Genomic DNA, 15,216 nt, shown 5'->3' with positions numbered 1-15,216 from the left:
CAGAATCATCATGTAAAATTAACTCGTATAGAATGGGGAGATAAAGGAGAGAGAGAAGGGAAAAAGTTTAGTATTAACATATATTACTTTACAGGTTAAAATATTAATCCGCAACAAAACTGTAATGAGTCAAATTTTCTTAAAACTAAAAGGATTCAAGCGAGACCCTCCGAGGTACAAGCATCCGTGCTTGCAGCTGTTTGGTTTCGAGCATCAACCTCGCACCACACCCCAACGTGAAACGTGAACGAGTGTGTGGGAAAAATAAACAGCACTTGCCTCGATGGACAAGAATTTCCTTCAACTGGGCGGGTATGCAACATCACGACTTTGACGTTTTGATAGTTGCGCAATAGCACGGCGTTGAGGCCACGTAAGAGAGATCGGATAGACTGCTAAGTAAATTGAACGTAGATTTATTGAGTTCATTATATTAATTTGCGTCTATTTATGGTGAGGAATAATTATAAATCGGATGCCTCGAAAGAGGTCATTATTTTGATCCTATTTAATATCAGTATTTTGATTAATATGATAATTATTATTTATGAAGATTTTGCTTCTTGATTAAATACTTACTTGAGTACTACTTAAAGTCATATTTTTCGGGGAAAATGTAGTGTAACGTTCTTCATTTCTTTGGTAAAGTCCCTAGGTAGAATAAATCTATAAAATAATATAACACAAATCTTAATTCGAATTATTCTTCCTTCATGTATTTATTATTTCGATATTTCATAAAGTAAATTTGTATGCTTTTGATAAAAAGCAAAAATAGTTCAGTAGAAAAAAAAGGGTGCCCAAGAAATGCACAGTCCTTGATATGATCAGTGCCGAAGAGTTGAAAAAGCGTCAATAAATACTAACTAAGCATTATTATTCAGTTCTCTTTTGCGGGATGGAAAGATTACGAAAATTGATTATATTCCTCTGAATGATCAAAAAAATAAAATAAAAAGAAAGGACAAAAATAAATAAGTATACAAAGAAGAATATAAATAAATAATGAAATTGAAGGTGTATAGGTCACATGGAGGCAGGCGTACCCTCTCGTCAGACTTTTTGTGGGGGGGGGGGGGATATCCTAACAGGGATTACTATTGCCTCCCCTCCCCGTTTTCATCGTCTACTTTTCTCAATCGTTTTTCCTTAATTTTACGTTACTCTTCTTGTGGTTATTGAACTAGATTTTTCTCAGTAAAATCTTTTCCAGAATCTCCATTACCTTCTCAAACTAGGAATTAGTCCTTCTTGAGAAGTTGTGTACGTTTCATGCACCCCCTATTTAGCACGCTGAAGTTATTTTTGAGATTAATTTGCCTAAAGTAGGCTTTATTTATATCTAAAGCGGAAAGTTGGAGCAAAGCTCATTGACAGTGCTAGTTTTACGATGAGTTTAGTTAAGAAAAGTGCAACTAAACAAAGAGCTTTGCCATTTAAAATAGAGCCACAAAAGCCTGGCAAAAAGGGTGCCTGATGCCTCACATTCTTGCTCTATGATCGTCTTCTTAACAATCACATTAGAGAACAACGGATAATTCTAACATGCCTTTTGTTTTCTTACTTAGAGGAAAATATACTTAATGGCTGTTTTAACCTTTCTGCTTGTCAGTGAAATGAATTATAGACACGCTTTTTAACAGCCGTGCACTCCATATTTCACCCTTCCCTAAATGTCTATCTCAATGCGCCACTTATTACGCGAATTGTTGGCTACTTAGGGTGGCAAAGTAAGAATGGACATTTCAATTTTTTACAGATAAACATTGTTCCAGTGTTTCTGAAAGTTTCTTTTACATCCCTCTGCACCAATTAGAAAAACCCTTATTCTCCTCTTGATTTCTGTCGGAGAATTAGGTACTAAAGGAGTGGAAATTATGAGATGATGCGATAGGAATATGTATTTTCCAAGTTAACACATTTGTATGCAACAAGATGATTTAGATCCTAGATTTAATTCAGACACTCACTGTACCTACTGATATCTGGTACTTAAAAAATTCTGAGTCTGTCTGGCTTTTCAATGCATCTAAGGTAAATTGTGTGAAGACCGTGAGATCCTAACCTATAAATCACCTGTTTGGAAGCGGATGCGAGAAGATGATGAGATGATATGAAAATTGGGGACTCTTGCAGGAAAATGCCCTTTGTAAATATAAGAGTGTAACTTGATTTGATTAAATTTGCTGTCATCTAGCTTAACAAAGGTACCTTTTAGTTGTTTTGTGTGGTAAAGCTCCACCATTGGATAACAGTGAACCGATACATCTCCTTCTGCGTTAAATTAAGAGCCTCCTTACAACTTAAGGGGCCTCCTAACCTTAAATGATGCGACACATATGATATTGGGGCTTGCATCAGGAGGGAAAGGTTCAACTGAAAATACGGCGCAACTAGCTCTGAAGGAATTAAAAACTTGACCAAATTCCTTGGCTTACTTGATAACAGCGTCGGTCTCAAACTTAGTTGGAGTGTGAGACGTCTCAATCTTACGCTGATAACTAAACATACCTGGCTCTCGGTTACTAGGCAGCCCTTGGGTAAGGCTGTCAAATAATCAACTAATGATGAGCAAGGTGCGAAAGCACTGACAATGAGCTGCCAGCCTGCAGAAAGTTCAGATGGTTTGAAAGAAGGGACCTTACCTTGATTGAGTGTACTTCCAGACTGCCCCATGAGTGACAACTCTTATCAACTGCAAAATGATTCACATCAAAACTTTGGGAGAAAGGGTGATATTGGTGACAAGGGAGATCACTAAAACCGATCCAAGATTCACTGATAACGGACTGAAAAAACACGAACTATATCATGAAGATGGGGAAACACTATTCACGTAGACGGAAAATCATGTACACGAATAATGGACACGGAATGACTGGCTCATGATTTGAAGTCAGAGATGAGGTGATATGTCGGCAGGCCGTTGCCAGCACTTATCAAAGCTCAAAAGCTGGAAACTTGCGCAAAGCGCTGAGTGTGTATTGGTGTGCATGGTGGTGGAAAGCCGGAAAAGAGAAAGAGAGTAGTGCGGGTTGCGGAGCCTCACTTTAGAAGGCGCGTAGGTACGTTTGTACGTTTTTATTATGTTTTGCAAGCACCAAGCAAGCACTCAACCTCGGGTTTGCGTTGTCAATCTCAATTTATCAATGCGCTTAAATTAGACGAACTGAAGTTCGATGCGTGTTCACTCTCGATCGTAAAAATGTAAGTAATTTCCTGATCATTTTTTAAAATGTAAGGGGCCGCTCAAGTATTACGTGATTTACGTGAAGCAGTTTTTCGCATTTTTTGCCCCCCCCCCCCCCCCCCCTATTTTCAAAAAATCAAGAGAACGCTGAGAAAACAACTTGAAAAAAAAATTGAATTTTTTATTAGATATTTCGCTGATATACGACGGTGAGAGATCAACAAAAGTGCGGAGATTCATTAGAGAAGGGCGGGATTTTAAATTCTTTACACGTTTTTTTCAAAGTTTTTTTTTCCTCCCGGATAGGATGTGTTACGTAACGCTGGGCTTGACCCCCCCCCCCACCCTTATAAAGCACCGTAACGCAGGCCCCCATCCCCCTTAAGTGCGTTACGTAATAATCGAACGGCCCCTGAGGTGGTGAGGTATAGGTCCCTTCTTTCTTTTTCCGGGCGGGCGATTTAAGCCCTATTTCCGGGTCAGTAATTAAAATCATAAATCGAATAGCTCAGATTTTGTTTTATTTTTTATTTAATTTCAATTCATTTATCTATTTTTCGATGATGAGAGGGAAATTCTACTCGATTCTATACACTGTGAAGTTTTAAATGTACAGCGACAGATTTAAAATTGTAAAAATAAAAGCAGATTTGCATGTACCTGAGTCAATTTTAAAACTTAAAAAATTTGTCTGTCTGATGCGAGTATCCGAAAAAGGTTTCAATATTTTCCAGAAGAGAATCTGCTTCTCTCATCGTCTTCATAGGCATACCTTTGCTTTTGCAGAGATCAAAGGACCTTTATGATGAGTATCTGGAAAATTTTACCTCAAAAGGTGAGCTTTTAAAATATTATGTGGATCCGAATCGTAGGTCTTGAATAATAATATCATACTTTATTAGGGAAGCGAATCGAGCGATCGTCTCAAACAACATTTGAATTTCCCGCTATTTAGAAGCGAAGATTTCCGGCTGAATTTCATTTCCGGTTCAGTAATTTTCATTTATTCCTACTATTCGAAGTTTTGGAATTCCGGAATAAACAAGGAATGGACTGAAAACCTGTTATATTTCCCGCCAAACGAATGTAAACATAACATGGCCAGCTGATGAAGAAAGTGTTTTATTTGAAGTTCTCGTTTTGGAAAAGCGCAGTTCTTTTTCTCTCAGATCGTGTGTGCTACTCCTCTCTTTAATGTTGTTCTCATATTCTGTCTATCAAACTATCACCGACGGAGGGATTCTCACCTAATCGACTCGTCTGGATCTCGAACATCTCAGCGCTTCATTCCTGTCCTCTAGCACTTCATTTGTCTCAAACTCTGCCGGTTACAACTTCATCTTCAAAATGAACGGTGGAAGAAGACGGAGCATGCTGGGGACTCGAAATCTGGGGCTGCAGCCTGTGAAATTGAGCATTCCTGGGTCTCATCTTGGAAGTAAATATAACATTTTTTCACTCTAACACCACTCATGTTGCAGTTGGAAGTTCTGTCGTTGTGGCCAATATTTCATCAATTACTGTTACGATATCATTGAATTCATCACTATGAGGTTTACTCTCTCTACAAGGGCCGGCAAGAGTAACCAAGATTCAAAATTTCTCGCTCGCATGCCGTTTTTAAGCATAGAAATGGCCTATCAGATAATCTATAGTGGAGTATTTTGTTCCGCTCTCTTCTCTTGGAAACCTCTGTCAATTGCATACTTTATCCATCTGTACAAGTATGCATATCGTCGAAAAGTACTTGAAGTTACATTTTATAAAAAAAATTTAGGAAACCTCCGAATTGCCCCTCTAGAAGTTTGCAGGATCCATGTTCAGGGTATGAAAATATTGACTGAAACGTTGAACCCCCATCAGTGAAGCTTACTCAAATTGAAGTCAGTATTCTTTGCTGTCACTTTTAATCAACCTTGAGTTTTTCAGAGTCCAGGTTCGCTAAATTCCTTGCTGAACAAGTCAAGGCTGTTTAAAGCGAGGTTGAAGACCAGCTGTTTTCAGTTTACATAGCCTTGAAAGTTAATGTAAGGATGTAGATGGTGGATCTTCTATTGCACTCTAAAAGTGCGTAAACTTATTTGGTATGGATGCTAAGTATGAATTCCAGTGGAAGAGAGTGTGGGTTTGTTACAGGTTAACTGCTGACCAAAGCTTGTTGCCAAATTAGTCGAAGCAGATGCAATATAGTGAACTTTATCCCTCTCACAAAAAGGCATCATACTGAAGGACTTGGTGCACATAATGTTATGTGCTTTACAGTGTTCAAGCTACTGATATCACGGATGTCAAGGACAATTTCCACACCTCAATCTTGAGATGCAGTTTTTCTGCAGCATTGGAAAGAAAAAAAAATAAAAATGAAGCTTGGTTAATGGTTATGTCCAGTCAAAAAAATTTTTCCGTGGAAAGAAGATTTACTCTGTGTTTTGTTTCCTAGTAAATCTTGCGCACAGAGGTCCGGTTTGGAACTCCTTCTTTACGCCTGGTAACAAAGTATTGGCAGACGGTAAGTATGGATACTCAAAAAGTTCCTTCGTATTATGCGTTCTAACCTTTTTTTATTTGTTTCGTCTTGCAGAAAGGCCTGATTCTTCAGGTCGCAAAAATCGTCCATTCGGGACGCAGAAATCACCCCAAAAATCAGAACAAGGCGTAGTCAAGAGGCTGTTTGACGAACCTGCGAAAGTTGAAAAAAGGAGTCCGATTTACACTCGTTTGTCCTCAGCAGCTGTTGTGAAAGATGCTTCTCCTGCGAAAATCAACCTATCTAAGGTAGGTAACTTCATCCTAAATTATTAGTATTTTCTACTACCTATCAGTGCTACTTTCAGTAAATATGGCTCAGTGACAGTCATTCACATGTGCAATTTTTGTTCAAAATTTTCTTTTAATGGATCAGACTTCAATCACTGTTACTTTTGAAAAGCTCACAGTCTATGTGCCTGTTAGTCAAGGGCTTTGCCTACAAGAATGGAGAGGCTGTAACTAGTCAATTTTGTGACGTCAAGCCAGTAGATATTTACCGAAAACAACAAGCATCTCCGGGTCATCGGTGCATCAATGAGTGAGGCAGTTGCTGCGTGGACCAATCAGAGTGGCCCTCGATCGGCCGAAGTTGTATAAGCGGCGCGTTTGAATCTGAGTTGAGTAACGATTTTCGGTATTACGCTTTCATTTCCTCAATTATTAGACAATGTCACATATGGGCTAGTTAGTTTTCTGAAGTGGAATTTTACCCTCTTTCGAAAAGGTTCTTATGAATTTTTGCATTAGATCAACCCCCGAGAAGATATCGGCTCGGAAGAAACATGTGTCAGGCGTTCTTTCATAAGAACACATGTTCAACCACGACCGAGTTTCATCCACTAGCGTGACATCACAGAAACGTAGTTATGGCTTCTCCATTCTTGAAGGCAATGATCAAGGGATCTAGCCTGACAAGTAGGCATTTCTGTGATCCAACGAAAATGATGTTTTCCTCTTTTTACCATGAGATCTTTATAACTGGAAGTAGACAATGTCATTTCATAAGGAAGGACTTACACACTCACAGGTGTGACCTTCCAGCTCCGCTTGAGAGAGTGGTTACATCACTGAATTGATACTAAAATAATTTGGAGCTGGAGCAATGAAAATGTTGACATACTCTGATGAACTTAATTTCTTCTACACTTTTCTTGGAGTACCTAATTGAAGGTTTGGCTGTAAGTTCCACATAAGGAATATAAGCCAATAAACCAACAGAAGAAGAAGAAGAAGTTATTGAAGGTTAAAAGCGGGAAAATGAAAGTTTGAAATGAACTGTTTGACCATGTAAAGCTATTTGAAAAATTACCAATAAGCAATCTGGTATTTCTATTCGAATGTAAGATGGTATCAATCTTGGCATGTTCAAAGTTGGTTCGGAAAGCTTGTTCAAATCTATTTTAATATTTCTCTCTCTTTCCCAATATTGTAAAATGAAGCCTTGTTGAGTGTTTCAAACAGAAATGTTGCTGAAAACTCGTAAACAGAAACTTTTCCTGGAATTATCTCAGAAAAAATTTTAGAAGAAGCTTCTGCTCACTTGCTTTCACCTAGCTTCTTTTTTTACAATTTATAGGGAAATAGCTTTAATCCAACTCAATAATTTTATCAAAATGTGCCCAAGGCTTTACCCAGAGTAATTCAATTTCGTAAAGATATCCAAGGAAAAGATTTGCACAAGCTTCAAAAATGAATCCCATCATTTGATCACAGCAAGATTAGTTTTCTCATTCATAGGATATTGAATATTGATAGCCCAAGTGCGAAACCACATATCTCAATCACAGTGTTTCAAAATTTCCTCTCCTATTTTATATTTTTGAAGAGATACAAGTCAACCTAATATCTTGAAATTCATACAGAATATATATTCTACCAATGGAGAAAGAAAATCAAGGAAGTTTTTAAGAAATAAAGATGTCTAGTTTTCAAAATAAAAAATAACGTATGACAAGGAGTCTGCAATGTCGCAAACAAAGATTACAATTTAGCCATTAATATAGTCTTACATGAATAGAGCTACAAAGTCTGTACTTTTCACATAAAAAAAAAAAAAAAAAAAAATCATTGGTTTGACATATTTAGGTACCTCACTTTGAAGCAGAAGAATGCTTTTTCGAAAAATGAGTTTTTCTTCTAATCACAATAATTTTTCCTAATAATTGCTTCACCATCTGTAAAGGTTCAGTAGAAATTTTAAGTGTCGAAAACTATTGTGCAGGCATAATTGAGGCAGACTTGATGAGGATCAATAAGATGAGAGTAAAAAAATACTTAAAAGACTGTAAAAGATTCCAAGCTGTTACTTGCATTGTTAAGAAATCATAGCAATGACTTTAAAAGCAGTTTATATACTCACTAGCAATTTAACATCAATTCTAGGTGGTTGAAAGCATAAATGAAATGAGCATTGATCCTATACTACAGCTGCAGCTTTTAAAAAATCGAAACTAGAAAGGCACAAGTAGTGTTCAGAATTTTGTGCCAGCAAGTTTTTGTGGTGCCTAAACCATTGCTATAATTCCGGCTTTGCTATTGCCGATTTTTTGTACTTAAACCGTTGAATGATATGATGTCAAGACTTATCACCAACAACAAAGCAAGTGCCAAAAAGTTGATTCTGAGTTATTCACATCTACATTTCTGAAAACTGCTTTGGAAAATACCACTAATGCTATCTTTCTAGTGTCAAAAGCTTTACCATATTGTTGCCAATCTTGCAGCATATTGTCTTTGATGCTTATTGTTGGAGTAAAATTTCTTGTAGAACTCAATTTTAGATTTTTTGACACTGTACCTTTTATCAGTGTCAATTCTCCTTATGTATTCGAAGGAATAATTAAAAGTCTTTACCATGAATACAAATAGAATAGATTCGATTGGACTTAGCGGAGGTGTTGGATTGTGGTAAAAATTATAAGGTACTTCCCATTTTTATCCAACCAAATCTATTGATAGTGGTGTCGCTAAACCAAACTCTACTAAATACATATAAAAGTTTTTGTCTCGTATGATTGAATCTTAAAAATTTTCTTTTTTCATTACAGACTGAATTCCGCCAAAAAACTGAAGCCCAGCTTTCACGGCCCACTCCAAGAGGATCTCCTAGATGCCCCCTAGGCCGTAGCCCAGCTACTAAAGGAGAGAGTTCAACCACTTGCCATCAAGATTCAAACAAAATGGAAATTTCAAGAGCAGCTACTTCTAAGTTCAACCTACTTAATTCCTCTCACTACTCTCACCTCAACGCTGGAAAAACCTTGAAATCCCCCAAGTCACCAATCCTCTGGTCCAACGCCACAAAATTTAGACGACACATCAACACAGAGCCGATAAAGTCTCCTGAAGAACCTCAGTTTTCATCTAGGACAATGAGCATGTTAACGAGCACGGCTCAGAAAAACACAAAGAAACCTGCTTCAAAAGAAAACGAAAATGAGTCTAGCTTTTTGAAACTTGAATCACCCCACTTGTCAGCGATTAAAATAATGAAACCGGTTGAGAAACCAGCTGCTTGTGGCAAAAGTGTAAAAAATTTGTACCCATTCACCTGTGCTGACTCCTCTCTTAATGATATAGTAAAGAATGAAACAATTACGGAAGAAACTGTCCTGGCAAATAAATCCAATGATGATAGCTTTCTGAACAACGAAACGCTATGCTTAATGGACACGGATCAAACTGTGAAAGAAACTCACGATTCAAAAGAGGTGACCTTGAAAAATGCCTCAATTAATAAAACTGTGATTGCCACTCCGAGAAAACTGAGCATTATCTCTGAGGAGACAGTTGTCAAGTCTGAGCCGATTGTCTTGAAGCCAGACATTCCAGATGAATCTCTCACAGATCTAATGAACTGCGTCAACAATCTGATGGTAAATAAAGAAAACTTCTTGTCCCAGCAAAACAGCCTCGTTCAGCAAATTAAACAGTCACAAGAGAAGTTTTTTGTCCAACAGGATGAGATCTTGTTGAAGATTAACAATATCATGACGAAGCTGAGCCACAAAGCTGACCGAAAAACTACCATTTCGATGAACCCGCCGCGGAATGAAATTGTCACGAGTAGCATTGCAGGCAATGGAAATGACGAAGATGATGAACTACTGTCTGAGGATATGAACGATGGGAATAACTCACTAATCTGTGCCACTAAGAAGCTTAAAATATTTGACGAAGACTCTGAAACTCCGCGCAGGTCAGCCCGGATTCTAGAGAAAATTGATTCCAGTAGAAATGTCAGTGATGCAGCTAAAACACCCGATAGCTTGAAAAGCAATTGCACAAATTATTTAAGTACGCTGGATACAACTGAAATGTCAGAGTTTAAAGAAAACAGCCTAAAGACTCCCATTAATCAGCGTAGTTCCTCCAAAGCCAGTGAAAGTAGGAGCAGACCCTATTCCGCCAAAAGATTGTCTCGATCTGCCGCAAAATCTAGTCTCAAGACCCCATCATGCCCGCGTAAAACGATAGCAGACAAAAGCTTTTCTAAGTATGAAACTCCAAGCAAAAGAAGTAAAAAGTCACCTGCCATAGGTCGAGTGTCAATGAGACTGTCACGGACTCCAACCACCATCAAACGAAACCAAAGCTCACCAGAGCAAGACAACACAGCTATTCTCATGAAGAATCTACGTCGCTCTTGCGCTTTTCTGAAAACGCCCAAAAACACTAACAGAATGTCTATCCAGGCGTCCAACATTTTGACACCGCACTCCATGTCGTTTGTTGTTCACGACCAAATGAAAAATATTTTCAGCTCTTAGGTTTGAGCTGTGGTTTTGCTCATTGAACGCATGATAATAATTTTGCTTTGACTTGTAATCTGTGATAGTTGCTAATTTGAACTAGGTACTTTTACTTTAATTACAGCTGTTAAGAAATGAATGGATTAAACCAGAATCGCGGTAATTATATTTCATGCTGCCTAATTTCCTCTAATGTTTTATTTTTCATCAAAAAGTTAAACTACATAATGCCTGAAATTCTCTGAGGAGTTATCCAAGATCTCATAGAATGTACTCACAAATTTTTGAATTTCAGTATTGCTTAGTTTCTTGTTTAAAAAATAAAACTCTAAAGAAAGCAGGCAGTCTGATGTAGTCAAGCTGATTCCGGTTAAATTGGTCTAAATTGGACTAGATTTCGCAATTAGGAACCATAATTTCTGGCTCATATGTAAAAACACTTATGTGATTAGGGAAACTAATCGTACATACGTTGTTTCTAAACCGAGCTGGAAATTGTAGTTCCTAATTGCAAAATGTAGACCAATAATGTAGATTACTGAAGCCTGAGGATCACATTGTGCCATGTCTGATGACGTGCTGGGTTTGACATGATCGATTTTTTAATTTTTAGGCCAATAGTCCAAGATACGATCGCAACCCCTAAACAAAAGGGTTCAACATGGCACCAAACCATAAAGTAAAGCCCAGAATTGGCATTGATTTTTCGCCCAATTAGCATAATTACCCTGATCGACTCTTGATTCAAATTCGCACTGGCTCTTACCTGTATTTTTTATGTGTATTTACATGATTGAAGCCAGGCATCTGCAAGTTCACATCACTGAAAATTTCGTGACAATTTTTTTTCCATTTCTTTCTTGAAAGGAGACATTGTGAAGTTGCTCCATGTCAGGATTCTCATTATTCAGCTATTTTCTTTCAAGTTTTTTCAAGGATCATGCTCCAGGCAAACAATATCCCGTTTGAAACCATATTTACCCCCAACAAAGCCGGACGTGTTTCTTGAATGAAAGTTAAAAATCATAATCATAACAATCATTTGTCTCAGTTTTCTAACAGATTGGGACCATATACAGCAGAAAAAAAAACTAAACTGCATCAGTCATTGTCAAATTTCATCGGACGATTTATTCCTTTTACCAAAGACTGAAAGTGAAGATTCTTTTGAAAATTTCAAGGGATTTCCTTTGTGATGTGCATCAAATTCCTGAAGATTAGGAAAAAATCTATTCAACTGTTCTTTTGTGAAAGAATACATTTTTTGATGAAATTTGGCAATGAATGATGTGACTTGGCCTCTCTCTGCATAACGTAGTCCATTTAGTCTTGGAAACTATTTTAAAATTTTTAGTTTTCATACATTTGTTGTGCAAGATTTTGGGAAAAATATAATTTATGACTGAAGTTTTGAATTCCCATTATAAATATTTCATGCCCCTCACTTTTAGACGAGTACTCCATCATTTGAGTAATGTTAATGTTCTCTTAATTATGATTCAATGGTCTGTTTTAATATTTTAAAAGTAATGATTCCAGTTTTTACTAATTTTCCCTCGGACTCTTTGTAAGATAATTTTGTTTGCTGCAACCTTTGTGGAAACCTGATCCCAGGTATAGCGCTAAACTATAAGCATTACTCATCTGCTGTAGCATTTGGGTCTATTAAGATCCCCAACCACCGTGCTTTCTCTTCAGTCAACCCAGCACTTCTGGAAAGAATCTAATTTCAATAGACAGTCGTAAAATTTAATTTTAAAATTTATCTCGCCTATAAGAATGCAAAAATTTGCAACAAATCTGATCTATGCATTTACAACGTAATAATTTTTTTGGCAGCTTTCTCTACTTGGATATAATATTTGAAAACATGTTACTTCTTGACAAAGCATGGAACTGTGTGTGTGAGATTGAGCAAATTCCCTCAGTCATATTTTGTACCGAATTCATTAGAATGGAACGATGTTTTCAAAATTGAGAAACTCCTAAGCTTTAAAAGAGACTAATTGCATTTACAACAATGAAATTTCAAAGATTGTTTTTCTTTGAAATGAACAATTTTTTAGTCGAAAAACAAAAAATAATCAATTTCCAACATTTCTTATGAAAAAGATGAAGATGTAGGTTTTTACATCACTGTGATTGAGTTGGTTCCCTTCTGCTACATGCGACCCCTATCATATGTTATCATGAATCTCAGTAAAGAAAATCAGACAAGAAAAGTTGCTCAACATTCTCTACACTTAATAAATTTTGCACTTCTATACTAATTCTGAAGACGATGTATTGTAAGCATTACCTACAGGCAAGCTCTATCAAAACAATGCTTTACTTTGTTTACATTTAATAAGTAAAAATTCCTCTTGGTTAAAATAACTTTTACCGCATCAAAATGCTTTTAAGAGAAAGACATCTCGATGTATGGGTCAAACATTTTTTCTTTATCCCCACTGTATGCTCAAAAACTTGCCTCTGATTAATTTCTCCTGCATTCTATAAATAAAAATTGAGGCGATATATCTTGGACTTTTAGCATGATGGAACTCCTGTGCGATGTATCGCATCAATTGAGTAAAAAATCTTCATAGATTTTGAACTTGATCAGTGCAATAGTACGCCCAGTAGTTTGATCGCACCAAGAACCCGGACGTATCACCTTAAGACCTATCATAAATTAATCTTATGTTGGTTCATTGTGAGCACTTGAATTATTGTATATTTTTGTCGGAAAGTAAAAGCTCATAGTAAATGCCTGACAAGAATAACTTACTGTTTATTTGATACATTTTCAAGAAGTGATGAAATTCATAACTCATCCACAGTTGAAACTGAATAATCAGAAACTCTTTTTTTCTCCTCAGAGAAATTTCCTTGAATCTTTAAACATGATTTTTATGCTGTTTTTAAATAAGGAAAATAAATATTCAGTTTATCGGGAGAGCCTGTCTGTGATTATCATCCTCAAAACGTTTTTTTTTAGGTCGTTTTTTTATTTGAACTTGGGATTCTTTTTAAATTTTGATATTACACCAAAATTTTAATTTTTTATTTTCAAACAGAATCTGCAATCATTATTTTTGACAAAAATGTACAATTTTTCCATTATTTTACCAATATCATTATTTTTTTTTAAAATATACATTTCCAAGTCTGCATTCCTTGTCTTATAGGATGTCCACGCAATGAACGGACAGGTGAGGGGTGAAGTCAGGAATTTTCATTTGTTCCTTGTTCTGTAGAAATTTGTCGGAAACGTTGGAGAAGGAGGAAATTAACTCTGAGCATCCGCCATTTGAAAAAATACTGATCATTTACATTGTCTTGTTAACTGAATTATCATTACCACAGAATTTTGGTCAAAATGCTGAAGAAAATTTACCAAAACATGTTTTTTAATCTTGTGGAACGAAACTCTGAAGATTGGCAGAGGTGTTATAGCATGTCTAGATGTTCATTTATTCTTGGACACAAATTTTAAGTTATTCTATCGAATTGTGTATTTTATCGATTTCTTATTGTTAATTTTTATCAATTATTTATATTACTGATGAACAGTTGGATGAATGTAACCCTGTTGTCGGTTCTTTGCCACTATGTATGTAAAACGTGTCTATAGGGGATTTAGATTTAAGAATAAATTGTTATTTTACTATGCACTCATATTCGTCATTGATTTTATTTCTCATTTTAGGTTCTTGCACTTTCTAATAGTTCAATGACTCTTATCATATCCATTAAAAGAGCTTATTAATAGAGCCTACGCCATAGGGATTTTTTATTTAAGTACTTCTGTTCTGTAAGATTCTGAGAGAAGCACAATGCTGCCATCCTGTTTCTCTCTGAAACAAACTCCTGAGCCTGAAAAAAGATCTCAAAGTTGAGACCGTAACAAAAGGGACTGCCTACATTATGGTGAGAATCCACCTCAACATCAAGTAAAATTCTAAAATAAATGAATAAATTAGTAGGGTTGCCACTTCAAGACTGCAGCACATTGACTATCATTATACGGTGTGCAATCTTTTCCACTGCATCCTCAACTTCGAGATCTTGTTGAGCTTGGATGTTTGTTTTAAAGAAAACCAGTGGTATCGTCATGTTTTTGTAGATTTGTATGCAAGGAAAAGCACACCTCTGAAAGGACTGTGGTTTTATAATTGACAAAGCATCCACTACAACCACTTTAATTCAAATGATTAATTTCATCTACCACACGAGTGTAATAACTTTTTGCTTGATTCTGAACGGTAAAAAATTCTTTCCTATTTTAACGCAACAAAAAAAATATCAACAGTCTGACCAGTTTTCTGTTTTGAATATTCTCCAAATATTTAGTGGATGGATCAGCACAATATATCTGAGCCGCACTATTCATGACTTTCAAAAATCTCAAAGAAGAATCTCGATCTACTTCCATATACTTTTGGTCATGGTTCAATTCAAAGTAGGCAAATGATAAATAAAATCTCAAAATTACATACATAAAGCCGCTTTTATGGCGCCGCCTCGGGCTCTGCGACGCCCAATCGCCATTGCCCCCTATCCTCCCAGACACCATCAGGCCTATAATCTTAAAATTGCTCGTGAAATATTTCAAAAATTTATGAAAAACATTGAATTAAATTATTCAAATGCCAATTAACTCCAACATCATAGAAAGATTCAAATGCAGCCAATATTGTTAAGATGCTCGCACGAACGGTGGCTTTTTATATTATACTTATGTTTGTTCGGTTTTTTTTGTTT

General features: G+C 36.4%; 2 protein-coding genes across 2 annotated transcripts in view; one reads left to right on the top strand and one right to left on the bottom strand.

Annotated features, from left to right (window-relative positions):
• neur (E3 ubiquitin-protein ligase neur) overlaps positions 1-2,988 on the bottom strand; it is a 75,138-nt gene extending 72,150 nt beyond the window's left edge. Inside the window, exon 1 of the mRNA XM_019046595.2 lies at positions 2,646-2,988. Coding sequence (XP_018902140.1) covers positions 2,646-2,676 — 31 coding nt within the window. The 5' untranslated portion in view covers positions 2,677-2,988. The remainder of the gene's footprint in view (positions 1-2,645) is intronic.
• A 1,273-nt stretch (positions 2,989-4,261) lies between these two features.
• LOC109033821 (uncharacterized) lies at positions 4,262-14,126 on the top strand. Its single transcript, XM_019046620.2, has 3 exons — positions 4,262-4,628; positions 5,772-5,965; positions 8,767-14,126. The coding sequence occupies exons 1-3, from the start codon at positions 4,538-4,540 to the stop codon at positions 10,486-10,488; spliced, it is 2,007 nt and encodes a 668-aa protein (XP_018902165.2). The 5' UTR covers positions 4,262-4,537; the 3' UTR covers positions 10,489-14,126.
• Positions 14,127-15,216: the final 1,090 nt, after the last annotated feature.

This window comes from Bemisia tabaci, chromosome 8 (genome assembly GCF_918797505.1).
Source record: "Bemisia tabaci chromosome 8, PGI_BMITA_v3".
Taxonomy (NCBI): domain Eukaryota; kingdom Metazoa; phylum Arthropoda; class Insecta; order Hemiptera; family Aleyrodidae; genus Bemisia; species Bemisia tabaci.
The sequence above is the reverse complement of the archived record's forward strand: the minus strand, read 5'-3'. Positions and strand labels throughout refer to the sequence as shown.

What these genes read in the sequence shown, in the direction of transcription:
- LOC109033821 (XM_019046620.2), top strand. Translation starts at nt 4,538, where the DNA reads ATGAACGGTGGAAGAAGACGGAGCATGCTGGGGACTCGAAATCTGGGG. An exon ending in TCCTGGGTCTCATCTTGGAA is followed by an intron (nt 4,629 to 5,771) that starts GTAAATATAACA and finishes TTCGTCTTGCAG; the next exon opens with AAAGGCCTGATTCTTCAGGT. An exon ending in CGAAAATCAACCTATCTAAG is followed by an intron (nt 5,966 to 8,766) that starts GTAGGTAACTTC and finishes TTTTCATTACAG; the next exon opens with ACTGAATTCCGCCAAAAAAC.